Below are 27,980 nucleotides of genomic sequence, written 5' to 3'. Positions count from 1 at the left end.
CCATCTGCCAAAATTTCGTTCGAAAATATTAATTGGAACTTTGCGAAAAAATATTTGTTTGATGTGGTAGAGAGAAAACGTAATGTTACTTCAACTTAAATAAAAAAATTCATATCTCCCGAACCCGGTTTTCTTTAGCAATGAAATTTTGTACACTTATAACCTTGATCGGTGTCTACCAACTGCCAAAATTTCGTTCGAAAATATTAATTGGAACTTTGCGAAAAAATATTTGTTTGATGTGGTAGAGAGAAAACGTAATGTTACTTCAACTTAAATAAAAAAATTCATATCTCCCGAACCCGGTTTTCTTTAGCAATGAAATTTTGTACACTTATAACCTTGATCGGTGTCTACCAACTGCCAAAATTTCGTTCAAAAATATTAATTGGAACTTTGCGAAAAAAAATTCGATTTATGTGAGAGAGGGAAAACGTAAAGCTGCCTCAACTTAAATAAAAAAATTCATATCTCCCGAACCCGGTTTTCTTTAACAATGAAATTTTGTACACTTATAACCTTGATCGGTGTCTACCAACTGCTAAAACTTCGTTGAAAAATATTAATTGGAACTTTGCGAAAAAAAATTCGATTTATGTGGGAGAGGGAAAACATAAAGCTGCCTCAACTTAAATAAAAAAATTCATATCTCCCGAACCCGGTTTTCTTTAGCAATGAAATTTTGTACACTTATAACCTTGATCGGTGTCTACCATCTGCCAAAATTTCGTTCGAAAATATTAATTGGAACTTTGCGAAAAAATATTTGTTTGATGTGGTAGAGAGAAAACGTAATGTTACTTCAACTTAAATAAAAAAATTCATATCTCCCGAACCCGGTTTTCTTTAGCAATGAAATTTTGTACACTTATAACCTTGATCGGTGTCTACCAACTGCCAAAATTTCGTTCAAAAATATTAATTGGAACTTTGCGAAAAAAAATTCGATTTATGTGAGAGAGGGAAAACGTAAAGCTGCCTCAACTTAAATAAAAAAATTCATATCTCCCGAACCCGGTTTTCTTTAACAATGAAATTTTGTACACATATAACCTTGATTCGTGTCTACCATCTGCCAAAATTTCGTTCGAAAATATTAATTGGAACTTTGCGAAAAAATATTTGTTTGATGTGGTAGAGAGAAAACGTAATGTTACTTCAACTTAAATAAAAAAATTCATATCTCCCGAACCCGGTTTTCTTTAGCAATGAAATTTTGTACACTTATAACCTTGATCGGTGTCTACCATCTGCCAAAATTTCGTTCGAAAATATTAATTGGAACTTTGCGAAAAAATATTTGTTTGATGTGGTAGAGAGAAAACGTAATGTTACTTCAACTTAAATAAAAAAATTCATATCTCCCGAACCCGGTTTTCTTCAGCAATGAAATTTCGTACACTTATAACCTTGATTGGTGTCTACCATCTGCTAAAATTTCGTTCGAAAATATTAATTGGAACTTTGCGAAAAAAAAATGTGTTTGATGTGGGAGAGGGAAAACGTGAAGTTGCCTCAACTTAATTAAAAAAATTCATATCTCCCGACCCCGGTATTCTTGAGCAATGAAATTTTGTACACTTATAACCTTGAGTGGTGTCTACCATCTGCCAAAATTTAGTTCGAAAATATTGATTAGAACTTTGCGAAAAAAAATTCGATTTATGTGGGAGAGGGAAAACGTAAAGCTGCCTCAACTTAAATAAAAAAATTCATATCTCCCGAACCCGGTTTTCTTTAGCAATGAAATTTTGTACACTTATAACCTTGATCGGTGTCTACCAACTGCTAAAACTTCGTTGAAAAATATTAATTGGAACTTTGCGAAAAAATATTTGTTTGATGTGGTAGAGAGAAAACGTAATGTTACTTCAACTTAAATAAAAAAATTCATATCTCCCGAACCCGGTTTTCTTTAGCAATGAAATTTTGTACACTTATAACCTTGATCGGTGTCTACCATCTGCCAAAATTTCGTTGAAAAATATTAATTGGAACTTTGCGAAAAAATATTTGTTTGATGTGGTAGAGAGAAAACGTAATGTTACTTCAACTTAAATAAAAAAATTCATATCTCCCGAACCCGGTTTTCTTTAACAATGAAATTTTGTACACTTATAACCTTGATCGGTGTCTACCAACTGCTAAAACTTCGTTGAAAAATATTAATTGGAACTTTGCGAAAAAAAATTCGATTTATGTGGGAGAGGGAAAACGTAAAGCTGCCTCAACTTAAATAAAAAAATTCATATCTCCCGAACCCGGTTTTCTTTAGCAATGAAATTTTGTACACTTATAACCTTGATCGGTGTCTACCAACTGCTAAAACTTCGTTGAAAAATATTAATTGGAACTTTGCGAAAAAATATTTGTTTGATGTGGTAGAGAGAAAACGTAATGTTACTTCAACTTAAATAAAAAAATTCATATCTCCCGAACCCGGTTTTCTTTAGCAATGAAATTTTGTACACTTATAACCTTGATCGGTGTCTACCATCTGCCAAAATTTCGTTCGAAAATATTAATTGGAACTTTGCGAAAAAATATTTGTTTGATGTGGTAGAGAGAAAACGTAATGTTACTTCAACTTAAATAAAAAAATTCATATCTCCCGAACCCGGTTTTCTTCAGCAATGAAATTTCGTACACTTATAACCTTGATTGGTGTCTACCATCTGCTAAAATTTCGTTCGAAAATATTAATTGGAACTTTGCGAAAAAAAATTTGTTTGATGTGGGAGAGGGAAAACGTAAAGCTGCCTCAACTTAAATAAAAAAATTCATATCTCCCGAACCCGGTTTTCTTTAGCAATGAAATTTTGTACACTTATAACCTTGATCGGTGTCTACCATCTGCCAAAATTTCGTTCGAAAATATTAATTGGAACTTTGCGAAAAAATATTTGTTTGATGTGGTAGAGAGAAAACGTAATGTTACTTCAACTTAAATAAAAAAATTCATATCTCCCGAACCCGGTTTTCTTTAGCAATGAAATTTTGTACACTTATAACCTTGATCGGTGTCTACCATCTGCCAAAATTTCGTTCAAAAATATTAATTGGAACTTTGCGAAAAAAAATTCGATTTATGTGGGAGAGGGAAAACATAAAGCTGCCTCAACTTAAATAAAAAAATTCATATCTCCCGAACCCGGTTTTCTTTAACAATGAAATTTTGTACACTTATAACCTTGATCGGTGTCTACCATCTGCCAAAATTTCGTTCGAAAATATTAATTGGAACTTTGCGAAAAAATATTTGTTTGATGTGGTAGAGAGAAAACGTAATGTTACTTCAACTTAAATAAAAAAATTCATATCTCCCGAACCCGGTTTTCTTTAGCAATGAAATTTTGTACACTTATAACCTTGATCGGTGTCTACCATCTGCCAAAATTTCGTTCGAAAATATTAATTGGAACTTTGCGAAAAAATATTTGTTTGATGTGGTAGAGAGAAAACGTAATGTTACTTCGACTTAAATAAAAAAATTCATATCTCCCGAACCCGGTTTTCTTTAGCAATGAAATTTTGTACACTTATAACCTTGATCGGTGTCTACCAACTGCCAAAATTTCGTTCAAAAATATTAATTGGAACTTTGCGAAAAAAAATTCGATTTATGTGAGAGAGGGAAAACGTAAAGCTGCCTCAACTTAAATAAAAAAATTCATATCTCCCGAACCCGGTTTTCTTTAACAATGAAATTTTGTACACATATAACCTTGATTCGTGTCTACCATCTGCCAAAATTTCGTTCGAAAATATTAATTGGAACTTTGCGAAAAAATATTTGTTTGATGTGGTAGAGAGAAAACGTAATGTTACTTCAACTTAAATAAAAAAATTCATATCTCCCGAACCCGGTTTTCTTTAGCAATGAAATTTTGTACACTTATAACCTTGATCGGTGTCTACCATCTGCCAAAATTTCGTTCGAAAATATTAATTGGAACTTTGCGAAAAAAAAATTTGTTTGATGTGGGAGAGGGAAAACGTAATGTTACTTCGACTTAAATAAAAAAATTCATATCTCCCGAACCCGGTTTTCTTTAGCAATGAAATTTTGTACACTTATAACCTTGATCGGTGTCTACCATCTGCCAAAATTTCGTTCGAAAATATTAATTGGAACTTTGCGAAAAAATATTTGTTTGATGTGGTAGAGAGAAAACGTAATGTTACTTCGACTTAAATAAAAAAATTCATATCTCCCGAACCCGGTTTTCTTTAGCAATGAAATTTTGTACACTTATAACCTTGATCGGTGTCTACCAACTGCCAAAATTTCGTTCAAAAATATTAATTGGAACTTTGCGAAAAAAAATTCGATTTATGTGAGAGAGGGAAAACGTAAAGCTGCCTCAACTTAAATAAAAAAATTCATATCTCCCGAACCCGGTTTTCTTTAACAATGAAATTTTGTACACATATAACCTTGATTCGTGTCTACCATCTGCCAAAATTTCGTTCGAAAATATTAATTGGAACTTTGCGAAAAAATATTTGTTTGATGTGGTAGAGAGAAAACGTAATGTTACTTCAACTTAAATAAAAAAATTCATATCTCCCGACCCCGGTATTCTTGAGCAATGAAATTTTGTACACTTATAACCTTGAGTGGTGTCTACCATCTGCCAAAATTTAGTTCGAAAATATTGATTAGAACTTTGCGAAAAAAAATTCGATTTATGTGAGAGAGGGAAAACGTAAAGCTGCCTCAACTTAAATAAAAAAATTCATATCTCCCGAACCCGGTTTTCTTTAACAATGAAATTTTGTACACTTATAACCTTGATCGGTGTCTACCAACTGCTAAAACTTCGTTGAAAAATATTAATTGGAACTTTGCGAAAAAAAATTCGATTTATGTGGGAGAGGGAAAACATAAAGCTGCCTCAACTTAAATAAAAAAATTCATATCTCCCGAACCCGGTTTTCTTTAACAATGAAATTTTGTACACTTATAACCTTGATCGGTGTCTACCAACTGCCAAAATTTCGTTCAAAAATATTAATTGGAACTTTGCGAAAAAAAATTCGATTTATGTGAGAGAGGGAAAACGTAAAGCTGCCTCAACTTAAATAAAAAAATTCATATCTCCCGAACCCGGTTTTCTTTAACAATGAAATTTTGTACACTTATAACCTTGATCGGTGTCTACCAACTGCTAAAACTTCGTTGAAAAATATTAATTGGAACTTTGCGAAAAAAAATTCGATTTATGTGGGAGAGGGAAAACATAAAGCTGCCTCAACTTAAATAAAAAAATTCATATCTCCCGAACCCGGTTTTCTTTAACAATGAAATTTTGTACACATATAACCTTGATTCGTGTCTACCATCTGCCAAAATTTCGTTCGAAAATATTAATTGGAACTTTGCGAAAAAATATTTGTTTGATGTGGTAGAGAGAAAACGTAATGTTACTTCAACTTAAATAAAAAAATTCATATCTCCCGAACCCGGTTTTCTTTAGCAATGAAATTTTGTACACTTATAACCTTGATCGGTGTCTACCAACTGCCAAAATTTCGTTCGAAAATATTAATTGGAACTTTGCGAAAAAATATTTGTTTGATGTGGTAGAGAGAAAACGTAATGTTACTTCAACTTAAATAAAAAAATTCATATCTCCCGAACCCGGTTTTCTTTAGCAATGAAATTTTGTACACTTATAACCTTGATCGGTGTCTACCAACTGCCAAAATTTCGTTCAAAAATATTAATTGGAACTTTGCGAAAAAAAATTCGATTTATGTGAGAGAGGGAAAACGTAAAGCTGCCTCAACTTAAATAAAAAAATTCATATCTCCCGAACCCGGTTTTCTTTAACAATGAAATTTTGTACACTTATAACCTTGATCGGTGTCTACCAACTGCTAAAACTTCGTTGAAAAATATTAATTGGAACTTTGCGAAAAAAAATTCGATTTATGTGGGAGAGGGAAAACATAAAGCTGCCTCAACTTAAATAAAAAAATTCATATCTCCCGAACCCGGTTTTCTTTAGCAATGAAATTTTGTACACTTATAACCTTGATCGGTGTCTACCATCTGCCAAAATTTCGTTCGAAAATATTAATTGGAACTTTGCGAAAAAATATTTGTTTGATGTGGTAGAGAGAAAACGTAATGTTACTTCAACTTAAATAAAAAAATTCATATCTCCCGAACCCGGTTTTCTTTAGCAATGAAATTTTGTACACTTATAACCTTGATCGGTGTCTACCAACTGCCAAAATTTCGTTCAAAAATATTAATTGGAACTTTGCGAAAAAAAATTCGATTTATGTGAGAGAGGGAAAACGTAAAGCTGCCTCAACTTAAATAAAAAAATTCATATCTCCCGAACCCGGTTTTCTTTAACAATGAAATTTTGTACACATATAACCTTGATTCGTGTCTACCATCTGCCAAAATTTCGTTCGAAAATATTAATTGGAACTTTGCGAAAAAATATTTGTTTGATGTGGTAGAGAGAAAACGTAATGTTACTTCAACTTAAATAAAAAAATTCATATCTCCCGAACCCGGTTTTCTTTAGCAATGAAATTTTGTACACTTATAACCTTGATCGGTGTCTACCATCTGCCAAAATTTCGTTCGAAAATATTAATTGGAACTTTGCGAAAAAATATTTGTTTGATGTGGTAGAGAGAAAACGTAATGTTACTTCAACTTAAATAAAAAAATTCATATCTCCCGAACCCGGTTTTCTTCAGCAATGAAATTTCGTACACTTATAACCTTGATTGGTGTCTACCATCTGCTAAAATTTCGTTCGAAAATATTAATTGGAACTTTGCGAAAAAAAAATGTGTTTGATGTGGGAGAGGGAAAACGTGAAGTTGCCTCAACTTAATTAAAAAAATTCATATCTCCCGACCCCGGTATTCTTGAGCAATGAAATTTTGTACACTTATAACCTTGAGTGGTGTCTACCATCTGCCAAAATTTAGTTCGAAAATATTGATTAGAACTTTGCGAAAAAAAATTCGATTTATGTGGGAGAGGGAAAACGTAAAGCTGCCTCAACTTAAATAAAAAAATTCATATCTCCCGAACCCGGTTTTCTTTAGCAATGAAATTTTGTACACTTATAACCTTGATCGGTGTCTACCATCTGCCAAAATTTCGTTGAAAAATATTAATTGGAACTTTGCGAAAAAATATTTGTTTGATGTGGTAGAGAGAAAACGTAATGTTACTTCAACTTAAATAAAAAAATTCATATCTCCCGAACCCGGTTTTCTTTAACAATGAAATTTTGTACACTTATAACCTTGATCGGTGTCTACCAACTGCTAAAACTTCGTTGAAAAATATTAATTGGAACTTTGCGAAAAAAAATTCGATTTATGTGGGAGAGGGAAAACGTAAAGCTGCCTCAACTTAAATAAAAAAATTCATATCTCCCGAACCCGGTTTTCTTTAGCAATGAAATTTTGTACACTTATAACCTTGATCGGTGTCTACCAACTGCTAAAACTTCGTTGAAAAATATTAATTGGAACTTTGCGAAAAAATATTTGTTTGATGTGGTAGAGAGAAAACGTAATGTTACTTCAACTTAAATAAAAAAATTCATATCTCCCGAACCCGGTTTTCTTTAGCAATGAAATTTTGTACATTTATAACCTTGATCTGTGTCTACCATCTGCCAAAATTTCGTTCAAAAATATTAATTGGAACTTTGCGAAAAAAAATTCGATTTATGTGGGAGAGGGAAAACGTAAAGCTGCCTCAACTTAAATAAAAAAATTCATATCTCCCGAACCCGGTTTTCTTTAACAATGAAATTTTGTACACATATAACCTTGATTCGTGTCTACCATCTGCCAAAATTTCGTTCAAAAATATTAATTGGAACTTTGCGAAAAAAAATTCGATTTATGTGGGAGAGGGAAAACGTAAAGCTGCCTAAACTTAAATAAAAAAATTCATATCTCCCGAACCCGGTTTTCTTTAGCAATGAAATTTTGTACACTTATAACCTTGATCGGTGTCTACCATCTGCCAAAATTTCGTTGAAAAATATTAATTGGAACTTTGCGAAAAAATATTTGTTTGATGTGGTAGAGAGAAAACGTAATGTTACTTCAACTTAAATAAAAAAATTCATATCTCCCGAACCCGGTTTTCTTTAGCAATGAAATTTTGTACACTTATAACCTTGATCGGTGTCTATCAACTGCTAAAACTTCGTTGAAAAATATTAATTGGAACTTTGCGAAAAAATATTTGTTTGATGTGGTAGAGAGAAAACGTAATGTTACTTCAACTTAAATAAAAAAATTCATATCTCCCGAACCCGGTTTTCTTTAGCAATGAAATTTTGTACATTTATAACCTTGATCTGTGTCTACCATCTGCCAAAATTTCGTTCAAAAATATTAATTGGAACTTTGCGAAAAAAAATTCGATTTATGTGGGAGAGGGAAAACGTAAAGCTGCCTCAACTTAAATAAAAAAATTCATATCTCCCGAACCCGGTTTTCTTTAGCAATGAAATTTTGTACACTTATAACCTTGATCGGTGTCTACCATCTGCCAAAATTTCGTTGAAAAATATTAATTGGAACTTTGCGAAAAAATATTTGTTTGATGTGGTAGAGAGAAAACGTAATGTTACTTCAACTTAAATAAAAAAATTCATATCTCCCGAACCCGGTTTTCTTTAGCAATGAAATTTTGTACACTTATAACCTTGATCGGTGTCTATCAACTGCTAAAACTTCGTTGAAAAATATTAATTGGAACTTTGCGAAAAAAAATTCGATTTATGTGGGAGAGGGAAAACGTAAAGCTGCCTCAACTTAAATAAAAAAATTCATATCTCCCGAACCCGGTTTTCTTTAGCAATGAAATTTTGTACACTTATAACCTTGATCGGTGTCTACCATCTGCCAAAATTTCGTTGAAAAATATTAATTGGAACTTTGCGAAAAAATATTTGTTTGATGTGGTAGAGAGAAAACGTAATGTTACTTCAACTTAAATAAAAAAATTCATATCTCCCGAACCCGGTTTTCTTTAGCAATGAAATTTTGTACACTTATAACCTTGATCGGTGTCTATCAACTGCTAAAACTTCGTTGAAAAATATTAATTGGAACTTTGCGAAAAAAAATTCGATTTATGTGGGAGAGGGAAAACGTAAAGCTGCCTCAACTTAAATAAAAAAATTCATATCTCCCGAACCCGGTTTTCTTTAGCAATGAAATTTTGTACACTTATAACCTTGATCGGTGTCTACCATCTGCCAAAATTTCGTTGAAAAATATTAATTGGAACTTTGCGAAAAAATATTTGTTTGATGTGGTAGAGAGAAAACGTAATGTTACTTCAACTTAAATAAAAAAATTCATATCTCCCGAACCCGGTTTTCTTTAGCAATGAAATTTTGTACACTTATAACCTTGATCGGTGTCTATCAACTGCTAAAACTTCGTTGAAAAATATTAATTGGAACTTTGCGAAAAAAAATTCGATTTATGTGGGAGAGGGAAAACGTAAAGCTGCCTCAACTTAAATAAAAAAATTCATATCTCCCGAACCCGGTTTTCTTTAACAATGAAATTTTGTACACTTATAACCTTGATCGGTGTCTACCAACTGCTAAAACTTCGTTGAAAAATATTAATTGGAACTTTGCGAAAAAAAATTCGATTTATGTGGGAGAGGGAAAACATAAAGCTGCCTCAACTTAAATAAAAAAATTCATATCTCCCGAACCCGGTTTTCTTTAACAATGAAATTTTGTACACTTATAACCTTGATCGGTGTCTACCAACTGCCAAAATTTCGTTCAAAAATATTAATTGGAACTTTGCGAAAAAAAATTCGATTTATGTGAGAGAGGGAAAACGTAAAGCTGCCTCAACTTAAATAAAAAAATTCATATCTCCCGAACCCGGTTTTCTTTAACAATGAAATTTTGTACACTTATAACCTTGATCGGTGTCTACCAACTGCCAAAATTTCGTTCAAAAATATTAATTGGAACTTTGCGAAAAAAAATTCGATTTATGTGGGAGAGGGAAAACATAAAGCTGCCTCAACTTAAATAAAAAAATTCATATCTCCCGAACCCGGTTTTCTTTAACAATGAAATTTTGTACACTTATAACCTTGATCGGTGTCTACCATCTGCCAAAATTTCGTTGAAAAATATTAATTGGAACTTTGCGAAAAAATATTTGTTTGATGTGGTAGAGAGAAAACGTAATGTTACTTCAACTTAAATAAAAAAATTCATATCTCCCGAACCCGGTTTTCTTTAGCAATGAAATTTTGTACATTTATAACCTTGATCTGTGTCTACCATCTGCCAAAATTTCGTTCAAAAATATTAATTGGAACTTTGCGAAAAAAAATTCGATTTATGTGGGAGAGGGAAAACGTAAATCTGCCTCAACTTAAATAAAAAAATTCATATCTCCCGAACCCGGTTTTCTTTAGCAATGAAATTTTGTACACATATAACCTTGATTCGTGTCTACCATCTGCCAAAATTTCGTTCAAAAATATTAATTGGAACTTTGCGAAAAAAAATTCGATTTATGTGGGAGAGGGAAAACGTAAAGCTGCCTCAACTTAAATAAAAAAATTCATATCTCCCGAACCCGGTTTTCTTTAGCAATGAAATTTTGTACACTTATAACCTTGATCGGTGTCTACCATCTGCCAAAATTTCGTTGAAAAATATTAATTGGAACTTTGCGAAAAAATATTTGTTTGATGTGGTAGAGAGAAAACGTAATGTTACTTCAACTTAAATAAAAAAATTCATATCTCCCGAACCCGGTTTTCTTTAGCAATGAAATTTTGTACACTTATAACCTTGATCGGTGTCTATCAACTGCTAAAACTTCGTTGAAAAATATTAATTGGAACTTTGCGAAAAAAAATTCGATTTATGTGGGAGAGGGAAAACGTAAAGCTGCCTCAACTTAAATAAAAAAATTCATATCTCCCGAACCCGGTTTTCTTTAGCAATGAAATTTTGTACACTTATAACCTTGATCGGTGTCTACCATCTGCCAAAATTTCGTTGAAAAATATTAATTGGAACTTTGCGAAAAAATATTTGTTTGATGTGGTAGAGAGAAAACGTAATGTTACTTCAACTTAAATAAAAAAATTCATATCTCCCGAACCCGGTTTTCTTTAGCAATGAAATTTTGTACACTTATAACCTTGATCGGTGTCTATCAACTGCTAAAACTTCGTTGAAAAATATTAATTGGAACTTTGCGAAAAAAAATTCGATTTATGTGGGAGAGGGAAAACGTAAAGCTGCCTCAACTTAAATAAAAAAATTCATATCTCCCGAACCCGGTTTTCTTTAACAATGAAATTTTGTACACTTATAACCTTGATCGGTGTCTACCAACTGCTAAAACTTCGTTGAAAAATATTAATTGGAACTTTGCGAAAAAAAATTCGATTTATGTGGGAGAGGGAAAACATAAAGCTGCCTCAACTTAAATAAAAAAATTCATATCTCCCGAACCCGGTTTTCTTTAACAATGAAATTTTGTACACTTATAACCTTGATCGGTGTCTACCAACTGCCAAAATTTCGTTCAAAAATATTAATTGGAACTTTGCGAAAAAAAATTCGATTTATGTGAGAGAGGGAAAACGTAAAGCTGCCTCAACTTAAATAAAAAAATTCATATCTCCCGAACCCGGTTTTCTTTAACAATGAAATTTTGTACACTTATAACCTTGATCGGTGTCTACCAACTGCCAAAATTTCGTTCAAAAATATTAATTGGAACTTTGCGAAAAAAAATTCGATTTATGTGGGAGAGGGAAAACATAAAGCTGCCTCAACTTAAATAAAAAAATTCATATCTCCCGAACCCGGTTTTCTTTAACAATGAAATTTTGTACACTTATAACCTTGATCGGTGTCTACCATCTGCTAAAATTTCGTTCGAAAATATTAATTGGAACTTTGCGAAAAAATATTTGTTTGATGTGGTAGAGAGAAAACGTAATGTTACTTCAACTTAAATAAAAAAATTCATATCTCCCGAAGCCGGTTTTCTTCAGCAATGAAATTTCGTACACTTATAACCTTGATTGGTGTCTACCATCTGCTAAAATTTCGTTCAAAAATATTAATTGGAACTTTGCGAAAAAAAATTTGTTTGATGTGGGAGAGGGAAAACGTAAAGCTGCCTCAACTTAAATAAAAAAATTCATATCTCCCGAACCCGGTTTTCTTTAGCAATGAAAGTTTGTACACTTATAACCTTGACTCGTGTCTACCAACTGCCAAAATTTCGTTCGAAAATATTAATTGGAACTTTGCGAAAAAAAATTTGTTTGATGTGGGAGAGGGAAAACGTAAAGCTGCCTCAACTTAAATAAAAAAATTCATATCTCCCGAACCCGGTTTTCTTTAGCAATGAAATTTTGTACACTTATAAGCTTGATCGGTGTCTACCATCTGCCAAAATTTCGTTCGAAAATATTAATTGGAACTTTGCGAAAAAAAATTCGATTGATGTGGGAGAGGGAAAACGTAAAACTGCCTCAACTTAAATAAAAAAATTCATATCTCCCGATCCCGGTTTTCTTTAGCAATGAAATTTCGTACACTTATAACCTTGATCGGTGTCTACCGTCTGCCAAAATTTTGTTCGAAAATATTAATTGGAACTTTGCGAAAAAATATTTGTTTGATGTGGTAGAGAGAAAACGTAATGTTACTTCAACTTAAATAAAAAAATTCATATCTCTCGGACCCGGTTTTCTTCAGCAATGAAATTTTGTACATTTATAACCTTGACTGGTGTCTACCATCTGCCAAAATTTCGTTCGAAAATATTAATTGGAACTTTGCGAAAAAAAATTCGATTGATGTGGGAGAGGGAAAACGTAAAACTGCCTCAACTTAAATAAAAAAATTCATATCTCCCGAACCCGGTTTTCTTTAACAATGAAATTTTGTACACTTATAACCTTGATCGGTGTCTACCAACTGCCAAAATTTCGTTCAAAAATATTAATTGGAACTTTGCGAAAAAAAATTCGATTTATGTGGGAGAGGGAAAACATAAAGCTGCCTCAACTTAAATAAAAAAATTCATATCTCCCGAACCCGGTTTTCTTTAACAATGAAATTTTGTACACTTATAACCTTGATCGGTGTCTACCATCTGCTAAAATTTCGTTCGAAAATATTAATTGGAACTTTGCGAAAAAATATTTGTTTGATGTGGTAGAGAGAAAACGTAATGTTACTTCAACTTAAATAAAAAAATTCATATCTCCCGAAGCCGGTTTTCTTCAGCAATGAAATTTCGTACACTTATAACCTTGATTGGTGTCTACCATCTGCTAAAATTTCGTTCAAAAATATTAATTGGAACTTTGCGAAAAAAAATTTGTTTGATGTGGGAGAGGGAAAACGTAAAGCTGCCTCAACTTAAATAAAAAAATTCATATCTCCCGAACCCGGTTTTCTTTAGCAATGAAAGTTTGTACACTTATAACCTTGACTCGTGTCTACCAACTGCCAAAATTTCGTTCGAAAATATTAATTGGAACTTTGCGAAAAAAAATTTGTTTGATGTGGGAGAGGGAAAACGTAAAGCTGCCTCAACTTAAATAAAAAAATTCATATCTCCCGAACCCGGTTTTCTTTAGCAATGAAATTTTGTACACTTATAAGCTTGATCGGTGTCTACCATCTGCCAAAATTTCGTTCGAAAATATTAATTGGAACTTTGCGAAAAAAAATTCGATTGATGTGGGAGAGGGAAAACGTAAAACTGCCTCAACTTAAATAAAAAAATTCATATCTCCCGATCCCGGTTTTCTTTAGCAATGAAATTTCGTACACTTATAACCTTGATCGGTGTCTACCGTCTGCCAAAATTTTGTTCGAAAATATTAATTGGAACTTTGCGAAAAAATATTTGTTTGATGTGGTAGAGAGAAAACGTAATGTTACTTCAACTTAAATAAAAAAATTCATATCACCCGAACCCGGTTTTCTTTAGCAATGAAATTTTGTACACTTATAACCTTGATCGGTGTCTATCAACTGCTAAAACTTCGTTGAAAAATATTAATTGGAACTTTGCGAAAAAAAATTCGATTTATGTGGGAGAGGGAAAACATAAAGCTGCCTCAACTTAAATAAAAAAATTCATATCTCCCGATCCCGGTTTTCTTTAGCAATGAAATTTCGTACACTTATAACCTTGATCGGTGTCTACCGTCTGCCAAAATTTTGTTCGAAAATATTAATTGGAACTTTGCGAAAAAATATTTGTTTGATGTGGTAGAGAGAAAACGTAATGTTACTTCAACTTAAATAAAAAAATTCATATCTCTCGGACCCGGTTTTCTTCAGCAATGAAATTTTGTACATTTATAACCTTGACTGGTGTCTACCATCTGCCAAAATTTCGTTCGAAAATATTAATTGGAACTTTGCGAAAAAAAATTTGTTTGATGTGGTAGAGAGAAAACGTAATGTTACTTCAACTTAAATAAAAAAATTCATATCTCCCGAAGCCGGTTTTCTTCAGCAATGAAATTTCGTACACTTATAACCTTGATCGGTGTCTACCAACTGCTAAAACTTCGTTGAAAAATATTAATTGGAACTTTGCGAAAAAAAATTCGATTTATGTGGGAGAGGGAAAACATAAAGCTGCCTCAACTTAAATAAAAAAATTCATATCTCCCGAACCCGGTTTTCTTTAGCAATGAAATTTTGTACACTTATAACCTTGATCGGTGTCTATCAACTGCTAAAACTTCGTTGAAAAATATTAATTGGAACTTTGCGAAAAAAAATTCGATTTATGTGGGAGAGGGAAAACATAAAGCTGCCTCAACTTAAATAAAAAAATTCATATCTCCCGAACCCGGTTTTCTTTAACAATGAAATTTTGTACACTTATAACCTTGATCGGTGTCTACCAACTGCCAAAATTTCGTTCAAAAATATTAATTGGAACTTTGCGAAAAAAAATTCGATTTATGTGGGAGAGGGAAAACGTAAAGCTGCCTCAACTTAAATAAAAAAATTCATATCTCCCGAACCCGGTTTCCTTTAGCAATGAAATTTTGTACACTTATAACCTTGATTCGTGTCTACCATCTGCCAAAATTTCGTTCGAAAATATTAATTGGAACTTTGCGAAAAAATATTTGTTTGATGTGGTAGAGAGAAAACGTAATGTTACTTCAACTTAAATAAAAAAATTCATATCTCTCGGACCCGGTTTTCTTCAGCAATGAAATTTTGTACATTTATAACCTTGACTGGTGTCTACCATCTGCCAAAATTTCGTTCGAAAATATTAATTGAAACTTTGCGAAAAAAAATTCGATTGATGTGGGAGAGGGAAAACGTAAAACTGCCTCAACTTAAATAAAAAAATTCATATCTCCCGATCCCGGTTTTCTTTAGCAATGAAATTTCGTACACTTATAACCTTGATCGGTGTCTACCGTCTGCCAAAATTTTGTTCGAAAATATTAATTGGAACTTTGCGAAAAAATATTTGTTTGATGTGGTAGAGAGAAAACGTAATGTTACTTCAACTTAAATAAAAAAATTCATATCTCCCGAACCCGGTTTTCTTTAGCAATGAAATTTTGTACACTTATAACCTTGATCGGTGTCTATCAACTGCTAAAACTTCGTTGAAAAATATTAATTGGAACTTTGCGAAAAAAAATTCGATTTATGTGGGAGAGGGAAAACATAAAGCTGCCTCAACTTAAATAAAAAAATTCATATCTCCCGATCCCGGTTTTCTTTAGCAATGAAATTTCGTACACTTATAACCTTGATCGGTGTCTACCGTCTGCCAAAATTTTGTTCGAAAATATTAATTGGAACTTTGCGAAAAAATATTTGTTTGATGTGGTAGAGAGAAAACGTAATGTTACTTCAACTTAAATAAAAAAATTCATATCTCTCGGACCCGGTTTTCTTCAGCAATGAAATTTTGTACATTTATAACCTTGACTGGTGTCTACCATCTGCCAAAATTTCGTTCGAAAATATTAATTGGAACTTTGCGAAAAAAAATTTGTTTGATGTGGTAGAGAGAAAACGTAATGTTACTTCAACTTAAATAAAAAAATTCATATCTCCCGAAGCCGGTTTTCTTCAGCAATGAAATTTCGTACACTTATAACCTTGATCGGTGTCTACCAACTGCTAAAACTTCGTTGAAAAATATTAATTGGAACTTTGCGAAAAAAAATTCGATTTATGTGGGAGAGGGAAAACATAAAGCTGCCTCAACTTAAATAAAAAAATTCATATCTCCCGAACCCGGTTTTCTTTAGCAATGAAATTTTGTACACTTATAACCTTGATCGGTGTCTATCAACTGCTAAAACTTCGTTGAAAAATATTAATTGGAACTTTGCGAAAAAAAATTCGATTTATGTGGGAGAGGGAAAACATAAAGCTGCCTCAACTTAAATAAAAAAATTCATATCTCCCGAACCCGGTTTTCTTTAACAATGAAATTTTGTACACTTATAACCTTGATCGGTGTCTACCAACTGCCAAAATTTCGTTCAAAAATATTAATTGGAACTTTGCGAAAAAAAATTCGATTTATGTGGGAGAGGGAAAACGTAAAGCTGCCTCAACTTAAATAAAAAAATTCATATCTCCCGAACCCGGTTTCCTTTAGCAATGAAATTTTGTACACTTATAACCTTGATTCGTGTCTACCATCTGCCAAAATTTCGTTCGAAAATATTAATTGGAACTTTGCGAAAAAATATTTGTTTGATGTGGTAGAGAGAAAACGTAATGTTACTTCAACTTAAATAAAAAAATTCATATCTCTCGGACCCGGTTTTCTTCAGCAATGAAATTTTGTACATTTATAACCTTGACTGGTGTCTACCATCTGCCAAAATTTCGTTCGAAAATATTAATTGGAACTTTGCGAAAAAAAATTTGTTTGATGTGGTAGAGAGAAAACGTAATGTTACTTCAACTTAAATAAAAAAATTCATATCTCCCGAACCCGGTTTTCTTCAGGAATGAAATTTCGTACACTTATAACCTTGATCGGTGTCTACCAACTGCCAAAATTTCGTTCGAAAATATTGATTGGAACTTTGCAAAAAAAATTCGATTGATGTTGGAGAAGGTTAACGCAATTTTGCCTCAAATAATTCAAAATTTCGTATCTTCCGAACGTGTTATTCTTCGCCTTTGAAATTTTGTGCATTTATAGTCCTAACTCAAGTCTATCACCTCCCAAAATCTCATTCAGAAATATTGATTATAACATTACAAAAAAAATTTATTGTTTAAATTGGACAGGGAAAAAATTGTTTGACACAAATTTGGTTTAAGATCGATAAAAAACGTAATTCCTTCGCAATTCCTCATCCCTAATTTTACGCTCCCTTCACACGCAATTACCCGAATTCCTCCACAGTGTCTCTGATCAAAAATGCAAATCCCCTCAAAAACATCTCCTCAAACACTGCGCAATTTCGTGTGCCATGCAGTTCCACATCTCAAGTGTGGTTTCTCAGTTTCTCTGTTTATTTCCGGGTGAAATGTCGTACAAGTCGCCTGTGCCTGTCCCCGGAGTTTCGATTCGCGTGTCCTCGCCTTGAAAAAATGCCCGGAAACCGCTGGGAATCGAGCAAGAGACCGCTCTTCATCCGAACGGTGTGGAAAGACGGCCATCACCACGTCCTTTTCAAAAAAGAGGACGAGACCCGGACCCGCGCCCGGAAAAATCCGGGCACAGCCCGCCGACACCCCGACTTATCCACCCCTCAGGTGCCGCCAGTGACGCTATTCCTCTCCGGGTTGCGGAGTTTCAGTGAACACGCGAAAATCCGGAAATCCGCCAAAACTGACCGGAAATTCGCCAAAAGTGCGCTCACTGTTGACGTTATTCCGGGTGATTCGGTGCGGTTTAGCGATTTAAACAAACAGGTGTTTTTCCAAAACGAGAAAAAAATACACTTCAAGGCCAAGAGTCTTGAAGTTGAGCGCGAAAATCTCGAAACGCCGCCGCCGTTTTCGTACGAGAATTTCTGCATGGATCAGTTTAACACAACGTTGAGTGAACGCGTGATTATTTGGCTTGACTTAGCCGTGCAGAATAATAAAGTGATAAAGATTTTGCCCCCCAAAAAATTGGAAAAAACCGAGACAGTTCCAGTGAAAAAAGTGGCCCCTTTGGTGACCTCCCGGATGGAGTGTGAGCGAGTGGAACAGCCCCCCGTTGTAGAGGAGGTGCCAAAAATTCGCCCCCATACCGCCGCCAAAAGACAGTTGCATATTTTTTTGCCGAACTTGCCGAAAAAATCGAGCGAGAGTGGAAGCAGCAAGTCGAGTTCTTTGTTTCAAAAATGTGATCGATAAATTTTTAACAATGACTCAAGGTGAAATTGTTGGCATTGCGGAGAGTTACGCATGGAGTTTTAAGTTGAAGATTGTATTTGAGATTTTTTGTTGAATAAAGGTTGGAAGAGAAATTGTTTTTTTGTTTCCGAATTGTTTTATATTTTTGATTAAAATTTTGTGGGACTTGTAGACCCTTATCAAGGCTATGAAAGCACGAAATTTTATTGTTAAAAAAAATGGGGTGCGGGAGTTATGATTTTTTTAATTTATGGCAAATTTATATTTTTTTTACACACATATTAAAGCAATAATTAAATTTCACAGCCAAATGAGTGTAATTAAGCAAACGTTGCATGAAATTAAACAATTTGGACAATTAAACGTGCGGGGAATATTAAAAGTTACGTTACAATTGATTAAAATCAAAATCAAGTCGTAATGCATGCAACCAACAATACACCTGGCAGGGTTGGTTGCATACACCAACAATCATTTTTATTAATTTTAATAAAAGTAGATTAAAAACGCTTAACACCTACTTGGTAGCTCATGGTCCCCACATCCCTGGCTTGAAACCGCGACCTTAAGGGCGGATCCAATGGATTTCCCCGATACCTAACCAAAAAAAATTAAACACGAAAAAATAATAAAAAACACATAGAATTACTTAGGCACAGGTAGTCCCAAGGCAATAACACGAAAATTGTCATCCACTCGCACCAGTTTCCACTTATCTAACTCTTCGCTACCATATTTCTATAAAAAAATGGGTAAATACCCCAACCACAAACATTGCTACCAACTACCCACTTCTCGTAATTTATCGTATCTGGCGGCAGGAATGAGCAATCTCCCGTCCTCTAAATGCATTTCCCTGTTTTCAAGTAGGTTATTTAATACTGGAAGAACGTTTCGTTCCGCTTTTTCGACACCTTCAAGGATTAAAACTCGCCCTTCAGTGGCGGCCCTCACAGCGCTCTAAATATTGCTAATTATTGTTGGCCCTTTTCGGGATAGTGCAAACCTGGTCAAAGTACGTCGCTGTCCCTTTAACAATCTCCCTTCGTTGTTTTAAATCTGACTCAGTGGTGTCCCTACTAAGGGCAACATATTCGTGCTCTCGATTCGTTAATTCTAAATATTGCATCGCTAAGTTGCGCTTGAGGGCCCCCGGGGGCCCCAGAAGGAAGATATCCTGCCCTAAAACGTCCTTTTGCATCATCCATTTGAGGTGGTTTAAGCTAGTTTGCCCTAAGCCATCCCTATCTAAAACTCGCTTTTTTGTACTCGAAAAAAACGGCAAAAATTACACAACGTTACAGTAGTTACAAGGGACGTATTCGGGCCGTTTCGCCTCCGTTACAACCTTTGTAACTCCACCAATTGAAACGGAATCTTGCGAGACATAGGCGCGCACGTTGTGGCCCCAAATGGGGTTGGCACGGGTCAGAATGCGAAATAAAGTGTTAATGCGGCGATTTGCAGGGGTTTGGTACAACATTTTCGCGTCAAAAGTGCCGAATTACTGATTTGCACGATTTTTGGGTGAAGATACAAAGGTTAGGTTGTCATTTAGCTGTCAAGTGTTACGTACGCAGTGGCGTAACAATTACGTGACACAGCTAATCGGAAAATTGACAAAATCTCGCACAAAAAGTGTTTATTTGCCTCAAAAACGTGTCATTGACTTGAAAAATAATATTATCATATGTTATATAACATAATTACAAGCAACGGAAGTGCTCAGTTTTTTATGTGTTTTACACAGTGTCGTAACATTAAAGGGGCAGGTTAAGTATTTTTTTCTAGTTAATTATCAATCAGTGAAGCAAATAATATGAATAACACAACTTGGTCAAAATTTGTACATGCTTATATAACAATTTTTAAGTGATCATGGCCACAGTGGCGTAACATGCGTTACAAATCGGGGACCTAAACTATAAAAATGTGTTTATTTTTCACAAAATTAACCACGTAATAAACCAACTCGCAGATTAGGACAACAAAAGAAATAGTTAAACCGACCAAAAAACACACAAAAGCCGATTTGAGACGCTCCATATTGACATAAGAACTGTCACTAGTTGCGTTCAATTTTGACATTTCCTCGCTCTTCCACTTGTGACTGTAGACCTGACGCGCCCAAAAATCCACAAAACCGCCTTCTACAAGCCGCGAAATGATCCCATTTAAGCGGGATTTTAGGGGAAACCCCTTCTTCATCAATAAAACAACAGGATATGTTGCAATATTATTCGGGAAGCAATAAATAAGGGGCTTATTGTCACTAATGTATGACTTTTTGACGTAATAAATGTACGTCGATGACAGACAGAGGGCGCTGTCTCGGTCATAGGCGACTCGTTTGAAACAATCCCTCATGTCACTACATTCGAGACTTTTGTTCAAAATGTCGTCACTCATCGAGAGATTTTTATCAAAATGGCTGAAAAAACTCGACGGAAATAGCAAACCCAGCCTATTTTCAACCACCTGATCCATTGTTTTAATCTGTGCGTCATAAGTTGGCCTAGTTAGGACGCTGACAAGTCTCGTGTTATACAAGATGGCGAAATTGAAACAAAAAATTAACCAGAAACAGGTTATACAACGTAAAAAATGACTTTTGGGGTACGAAGGCACCGAAATGCCCAACGCCATTGCGTAGAAATTTACTAAACAGTTGGCAAAACTGCGATAGGTCGTTTCGGCCCGTCCCCGACTCAAATTCCAGAGCAGCCAACTGAACGCAGCAAAAGAAACCAAAAACGCGCCCCATAAATCGGCGCTAACTGCGTCCAGTATTTTGCGCCAAGTTGGCTGCGCATGCGCGTGCGGGACGCACCACCGGAACGACTCAAAGTAATATGATTGGCTCGTTTCGAAAAACTTTAATCTTTCGAAAGTTGGTGTGAGTGATGCAATGCCTACGTCGATTTTTTTCTGACGCAGGAGTGCCATAAGACCGGTGCCCGTCCCATTGACAGACAAATGTCCCCAGTTTAGGGGTTTTTCCGAAATCGTGTAACTCACGTTCATTTTAAGTTGGTTACTTATGGTTTGAATGAGACGCACTTCAAGACCGTCCGTTATGACGTAGCGATCGGTGTTGGCAACCCTTTTTTTGGGCGACATGACGTAAGGGGGCCACACCACGGCCCCCACCCCCAATTTACAAAATCTCAAAGTTTTGGGGATTTTGGCCGGGAATAGGTTGGTACCACGTGTCATAAAACCAAACTGACAGGTGTCAATGAGTTGTAACTTGTCGTAACCGTTTTGACACTTCTTGTAGGGGTACCAACTGTATAAATTTACAACTAGGGGATTATGGCAGCTCGGTATAACTAAAATAAAGTTATAAATGCCTTCGTACCATAAAATTTCCACCATTTTTGCTAAATTTGTTTCGGTTTCGTTGTCAACTCCGATTATAAAGCGGGCTTTGGAGTTCCAGGAGTGTAAATATTTGAGATTCTGGATCGTTGATTCGAGTTGGAGGTGGTCTGGGGCTTCAATGAGATAGTTGGCGATTTTTTGCCTAAAATTTTGGTCCAGATTCGGGTTAAAGTCGCTGGAGATGGCGATTGGGCGGTTTTGGGACACACTTTTGACGAAGTTTGAGTCGAAAAGATCAGTTTGGTTGTGTGATAGCCAAAGGGTTGAAAATTGGGTCGAAAATTTGGTGGTAATTGAGTGGAGACACTTGGAGAGGGAAGGGTTTGGATGAGGGGATGTTTCGGTTAGAAGGAGAATTAGGAGCAACATTTTTATGGAGTGAAGGGAGAAGAACTGGCAGTGATTGTAATTCGTTTAATGCGTTAATTAATTAAGTTATTGTGTTTGATGCAAACAGTTTTGAACTTATTTTTTATTCATCACGTCAACAAGCAGCTTCTACTAATAAAATTTTAATGAATATATAATTTTTATATATTTTTATATAAATAATTATTGTTGAAATTAATCACAATTTTGTAATTTTTTCTATGTATTTTTGTCGCCTTTATGAAAATAAATCAAACGATTAACTTTTTAACAAGTGTTTTATTAGACCTCATAATAATTTTCCCTTTCAACTTGAGAAATTATTTTAATTTGAAAAATGGTGGAGGCGCCGGTTTTTTGACTAAAAAATTCATAGCATGAAAAGTAAAAGTCCTAAAGCAGAACGGTTTGTTTCAGCAAATTCTACGGTTCATTTTACGTGTTTTACTAGTTTGTTTCAAAACTAGATCTTACGAGAACAAATTTTAGGAAATTATTTTAATTTGAGAAATGGTGGAGGCGCCGGGTTTTTGTTAAAAAATTTATAGCATGAAAACTAAAAGTCCTAGAGCAAAACGGTTTGTTTCAGCAAATTCTACGGTTTATTTCACGTGTTTAACTAATTTGTTTCAAAACTATACCTTACGAGAACAAATTTTAGAAAAATATTTTAATTTGAAAAATGGTGGAGGCGCCGGGTTTTTGTTAAAAAATTTATAGCATGAAAACTAAAAGTTCTAGAGCAAAACGGTTTGTTTCAGCAAATTCTACGGATCATTTCACGTATTTCACTAGTTTGTTTCAAAACTAGATCTTACGAGAACATATTTTAGGAAATTATTTAATTTGAAAAATGGTGGAGGCGCCGGGTTTTTGTTAAAAAATTTATAGCATGAAAACTAAAAGTCCTAGAGCAAAACGGTTTGTTTCAGCAAATTCTACGGTTTATTTCACGTGTTTTACTAGTTTGTTTCAAAACTAGACCTTACGAGAACATTTTTTAGAAAATTATTTAATTTGAAAAATGGTGGAGGCGCCGGGTTTTTGTTAAAAAATTTATAGCCTGAAAACTAAAAGTCCTAGAGCAAAACGGTTTGTTTCAGCAAATTCTACGGTTCATTTCACGTATTTTACTAGTTTGTTTCAAAACTAGACCTTACGAGAACAAATTTTAGGAAATTATTTTAATTTCAAAAATGGTGGAGGCGCCGCGTTTTTGTTAAAAAATTCATAGCATGAAAACTGAAAGTCCTAGAGCAAAACGGTTTGCTTCAGCAAGTTCTACGGCTCATTTCACGTATTTTACTAGTTTGTTTCAAAACTAGATCTTACGATAACAAATTTTAGGAAATTATTTTAATTTCAAAAATGGTGGAGGCGCCGGGTTTCTGACAAAAATTCATAGCATAAAAACTAAATGTCCTAGTGCAAAACGGTTTGTTTCAGCAAATTCTACGGTTCATTTCACGTATTTTGCTAATTGTTTCAAAACTAGACTATTGAAAAACATATTTTAAAAAATTATTTTAATTTGAAAAATAGTGGAGGCGCCGGGTTTCTGACAAAAATTCATAGCTTGAAAACTAAATGTCTTAGGGCAAGACGGTTTGTTTCAGCAAATTCTACCGTTCATTTCACGTATTTTACTAGTTTGTTTCAAAGCTAGACTTTGCGAGAACATATTTTCAGAAATTATTTTAATTTAAAAAATAGTGGAGGCGCTAAAAATAAAAAAAATATAATTATTATTGAAACTAATCACAATTTTGTAATTTTTTCTATGTACTTTTGACGCCTTTAAGAAAATAAATCACACAGTTAACTTTTTAACAAGTGTTTTATTATACATCATAATACTTTTCCCTTTCAACCCAATTTGTCAATACGAAACCAATTAAAGCTCACGCAATTTCCCACTTAGCTGAACCACATCGCACATATCTTCTGTATCAAAACTTCCATTACAAACACAACCCCCGAAACGCCAACGCCCACAACCCAGCAAAAAAGCGGCGCCTCAAAAAATTTCAAATCCAAACTTTTGAATTCATCCCCACCTTTGATAAACTTCCTTTCAAGAAAAGTCTGTTTCTTCCAAAAATCAACCAATCCAGCTTCGACAAACCGTCCCAAAACCCCATCAATAAAGTCCCTCAAAATAAAATCGCGCCTCATTGCGAGAAAAATGGGCGAGAAATTAATTCCACCGTTAAAACAATGAATCAAAGGCTGGTTTTTGTGATCAAAAAGTCGGTTTTTAACAAAATCGATGAATGACCTTGAGGCAAAAAACGCCGAATTTCGCCCAAAAGCCACCTTATTGATGCACTCAACTGGGTTCAGACACTTGGTGTACCGTTTGAGGAACCTCCTCAAAGCTTTACTCTCGCCAAAGAGTGAATAGGTTGAGTGTTTGATTTGTATTTCAAGTTTGGAGGCCCATAACCCATCCATTGAGTCAACCTGACTGTCTTTTACCCCTCTCTGCATCAAACTGATGAATTCCGTTTGGTAAATAATCGTCAAAGTGAGACAAATCAGCGTCCAAAACAACACAAAGTAGCTTTTTGACCGGTTTTTCACCGAAATCCCGAGCAAAATCGCAAAGTTTGTGAAAACCCACACCTGGACCCCCTTTTTTTCAATCCTGTGACAAATCACCGTCACCTGGAGGAACACCAGGACAATCAAAACCCAGGTTTGGGGCCGCAATGCCACCACGACCTGCCTCCAGGAGATGCTCCTCCCGGCCTGGGGGACGCACCAGGAGTAGACCTCGTTGGAGTAGGGGTAGGAGGAGTCAAGGAGGGCGAACCGGTCCGGTTGGAGGATGAAGCCACCAAGGGCCAGGTCCACCCTCTGGTGGTACACTTCGGACACCATCCCCGTGACGGTGTTATTGGGGTAGGAGGTGCCGAAATCGTAAGGGGTCTCACTGTGGGTGATGACAACCCCCGTTTGGAGTATCTCCCCCAAGTGCTGGATTATGGAGATGTCGCTCCCATGGCTGGGGTCCAGGACGTAGGGGACGAACACCACGACCTGGACTTTCAGAGGGTTGGGGGTGAAGGCTCGGGGTGGGGTTCCTGTGAAGGCACCGCCCCCAAAAGGGGTCCCAATGGTCAAACTCCCATGGTAGGGGTACCACAAGTATGTTTTTTCCTCCACGTAAACCACGATTTTGTAAATATTGAATGACCACAACTTTTGGAACACTTCTTCAAGTGGTAGAGTTTCAAGAGTTACGATCAAAAATTTTGCACGTGAGTTCCAAAATTGCAAAAGTTTGAGTTTTGTGATTTTTTTTTGTAACTCCTCCAAGCTTGTGACACCTAAAACGAACACTTGGTTTGGGTTTTTGAGGGTGTGTTGGAGGTTGGGCTTGTTTATGGTTACAAAAACCAGGTCAGGGTTTGTGAAAATTGTTTCAATCGGGTTGGCGAAATTTTGGTCAATGTCTACTATGACGGTGTTTCCAAATTCGGTGAATTTTTCAACCAAGTGGTTGAAATTTTTTGATTTGTCGCTCAAATGGAGGAGGAACAAGCTGAGTGTAATGTTGGGTCTCATTTTTCGAGTCAAATGATGGAATCTTTAATCAGAGATCGTTTAGTTGTTATAAATTGAGTTGTTTGGTTTTATTGTACCGATTTGTTACTTGTAATGTGGAGGAATTTTTCTTGGGCCATGTTTACCGGTTGGGGATGTTTACGAAAAGTGGGTTTTAATACGATTTTATCGAAACTGTTATTATTTCTGTTCCGGAAATTTTACCAAAACAATTTCACAATTGGTTTCATGCAAACATGATTAATGATTCATTACTTATAACGAAATCTGATATATTTTTAAATACAGACAGGGTGTCCCAACAATCGGAAAAAGCTCCATAACTTGTTTATTATTCAAGATTTTGTATTTTTCTTTTTTCTGGATTTTAAATTTAGATTATTGAAGAATATATTTAAAAAAAAATTTTAATTTGAAAAATGGTGGAGGCGTCGTTTTTCTGACAAAAATTCATGGCATGAAAACTAAAAGTTTTAGAGCAAAACGGTTTGTTTCAGCCAATTCTACGGTTCATTTCACGTATTTTACTAGTTTGTTTCAAAACTAGACCTTACGAGAACAAATTTTAGAAAATTATTTTAATTTCAAAAATGGTGGAGGCGCCGGGTTTTTGGCTTAAAAAAATTCATAGCATGAAAACTAAAAGTCCTAGAGCAAAACGGTTTGTTTCAGCAAATTCTACGGTTCATTTCACGTATTTTACTAATTTGTTTCAAAACTAGACCTTACGAGAACAAATTTTAGGAAATTATTTTAATTTCAAAATTGGTGGAGGCGCTGGGTTTTTGACTTAAAAAAATTCATAGCATGAAAACTAAAAGTCCTAGAGCAAAACGGTTTGTTTCAGCAAATTCTACGGTTCATTTCACGTATTTTACTAATTTGTTTCAAAACTAGACCTTACGAGAACAAATTTTAGGAAATTATTTTAATTTCAAAATTGGTGGAGGCGCTGGGTTTTTGACTTAAAAAAATTCATAGCATGAAAACTAAAAGTCCTAGAGCAAAACGGTTTGTTTCAGCAAATTCTACGGTTCATTTCACGTATTTTACTAATTTGTTTCAAAACTAGACCTTACGAGAACAAATTTTAGGAAATTATTTTAATTTCAAAATTGGTGGAGGCGCTGGGTTTTTGACTTAAAAAAATTCATAGCATGAAAACTAAAAGTCCTAGAGCAAAACGGTTTGTTTCAGCAAATTCTACGGTTCATTTTACGTATTTTACTAGTTTGTTTCAAAACTAGACCTTACGAGAACAAATTTTAGGAAATTATTTTAATTTAAAAAATGGTGGAGGCGCCGTGTTTTTGACTTAAAAAAATTCATAGCATGAAAACTAAAATTCCTAGAGCAAAACGGTTTGTTTCAGCAAATTCTACGGTTCATTTCACGTATTTTACTAGTTTGTTTCAAAACTAGACCTTACGAGAACAAATTTTAGGAAATTATTTTAATTTCAAAAATGGTGGAGGCGCCGTGTTTTTGACTTAAAAAAATTCATAGCATGAAAACTAAAATTCCTATAGCAAAACGGTTTGTTTCAGCAAATTCTACGGTTCATTTCACGTATTTTACTAGTTTGTTTCAAAACTAGACCTTACGAGAACAAATTTTAGGAAATTATTTTAATTTCAAAAATGGTGGAGGCGCCGGGTTTTTGACTTAAAAAAATTCATAGCATAAAAACTAAAAGTCCTAGAGCAAAACGGTTTGTTTCAGCAAATTCTACGGTTCATTTCACGTATTTTACTAGTTTGTTTCAAAACTAGACCTTACGAGAACAAATTTTAGGAAATTATTTTAATTTCAAAATTGGTGGAGGCGCTGGGTTTTTGACTTAAAAAAATTCATAGCATGAAAACTAAAAGTCCTAGAGCAAAACGGTTTGTTTCAGCAAATTCTACGGTTCATTTCACGTATTTTACTAATTTGTTTCAAAACTAGACCTTACGAGAACAAATTTTAGGAAATTATTTTAATTTCAAAATTGGTGGAGGCGCTGGGTTTTTGACTTAAAAAAATTCATAGCATGAAAACTAAAAGTCCTAGAGCAAAACGGTTTGTTTCAGCAAATTCTACGGTTCATTTCACGTATTTTACTAATTTGTTTCAAAACTAGACCTTACGAGAACAAATTTTAGGAAATTATTTTAATTTCAAAATTGGTGGAGGCGCTGGGTTTTTGACTTAAAAAAATTCATAGCATGAAAACTAAAAGTCCTAGAGCAAAACGGTTTGTTTCAGCAAATTCTA

At 34.5% G+C, this 27,980-nt stretch overlaps 2 protein-coding genes across 2 annotated transcripts in view; both read right to left on the bottom strand.

The window, feature by feature from the left end:
* c12.2 overlaps nt 1-20,017 on the bottom strand; it is a 41,050-nt gene extending 21,033 nt beyond the window's left edge. The window contains exons 1-5 of the mRNA XM_064357828.1: nt 19,704-20,017; nt 19,408-19,649; nt 19,194-19,361; nt 19,051-19,139; nt 18,923-18,998 (exon numbers count right to left, since the gene is read on the bottom strand). Of these exons, the coding sequence (XP_064213898.1) occupies nt 18,923-18,998; nt 19,051-19,139; nt 19,194-19,361; nt 19,408-19,649; nt 19,704-19,884 (756 nt within the window). The 5' untranslated portion in view covers nt 19,885-20,017. The remainder of the gene's footprint in view (nt 1-18,922; nt 18,999-19,050; nt 19,140-19,193; nt 19,362-19,407; nt 19,650-19,703) is intronic.
* A 252-nt stretch (nt 20,018-20,269) lies between these two features.
* Nucleotides 20,270-22,154, bottom strand: LOC107399116 (uncharacterized). Its single transcript, XM_064357995.1, has 3 exons — nt 21,763-22,154; nt 20,424-21,690; nt 20,270-20,323 (listed from the first exon to the last, which is right to left on the bottom strand). Exons 1-3 carry the CDS (start codon nt 22,152-22,154, stop codon nt 20,270-20,272), a joined length of 1,713 nt encoding a protein of 570 aa, XP_064214065.1.
* Between the last annotated feature and the right edge of the window lie 5,826 nt (nt 22,155-27,980).

Source organism: Tribolium castaneum, chromosome 7 (genome assembly GCF_031307605.1).
Source record: "Tribolium castaneum strain GA2 chromosome 7, icTriCast1.1, whole genome shotgun sequence".
NCBI classification, from domain to species: Eukaryota; Metazoa; Arthropoda; class Insecta; order Coleoptera; family Tenebrionidae; genus Tribolium; species Tribolium castaneum.
This window is presented reverse-complemented; position numbering and strand designations above follow the sequence as displayed.

What these genes read in the sequence shown, in the direction of transcription:
- LOC107399116 (XM_064357995.1), bottom strand. Translation starts at nt 22,154, where the DNA reads ATGTTGCTCCTAATTCTCCTTCTAACCGAAACATCCCCTCATCCAAAC. An exon ending in AAAATGGTGGAAATTTTATG is followed by an intron (nt 21,691 to 21,762) that starts GTACGAAGGCAT and finishes AAATTTATACAG; the next exon opens with TTGGTACCCCTACAAGAAGT. An exon ending in AGCGTCTCAAATCGGCTTTT is followed by an intron (nt 20,324 to 20,423) that starts GTGTGTTTTTTG and finishes ACATTTTTATAG; the next exon opens with TTTAGGTCCCCGATTTGTAA.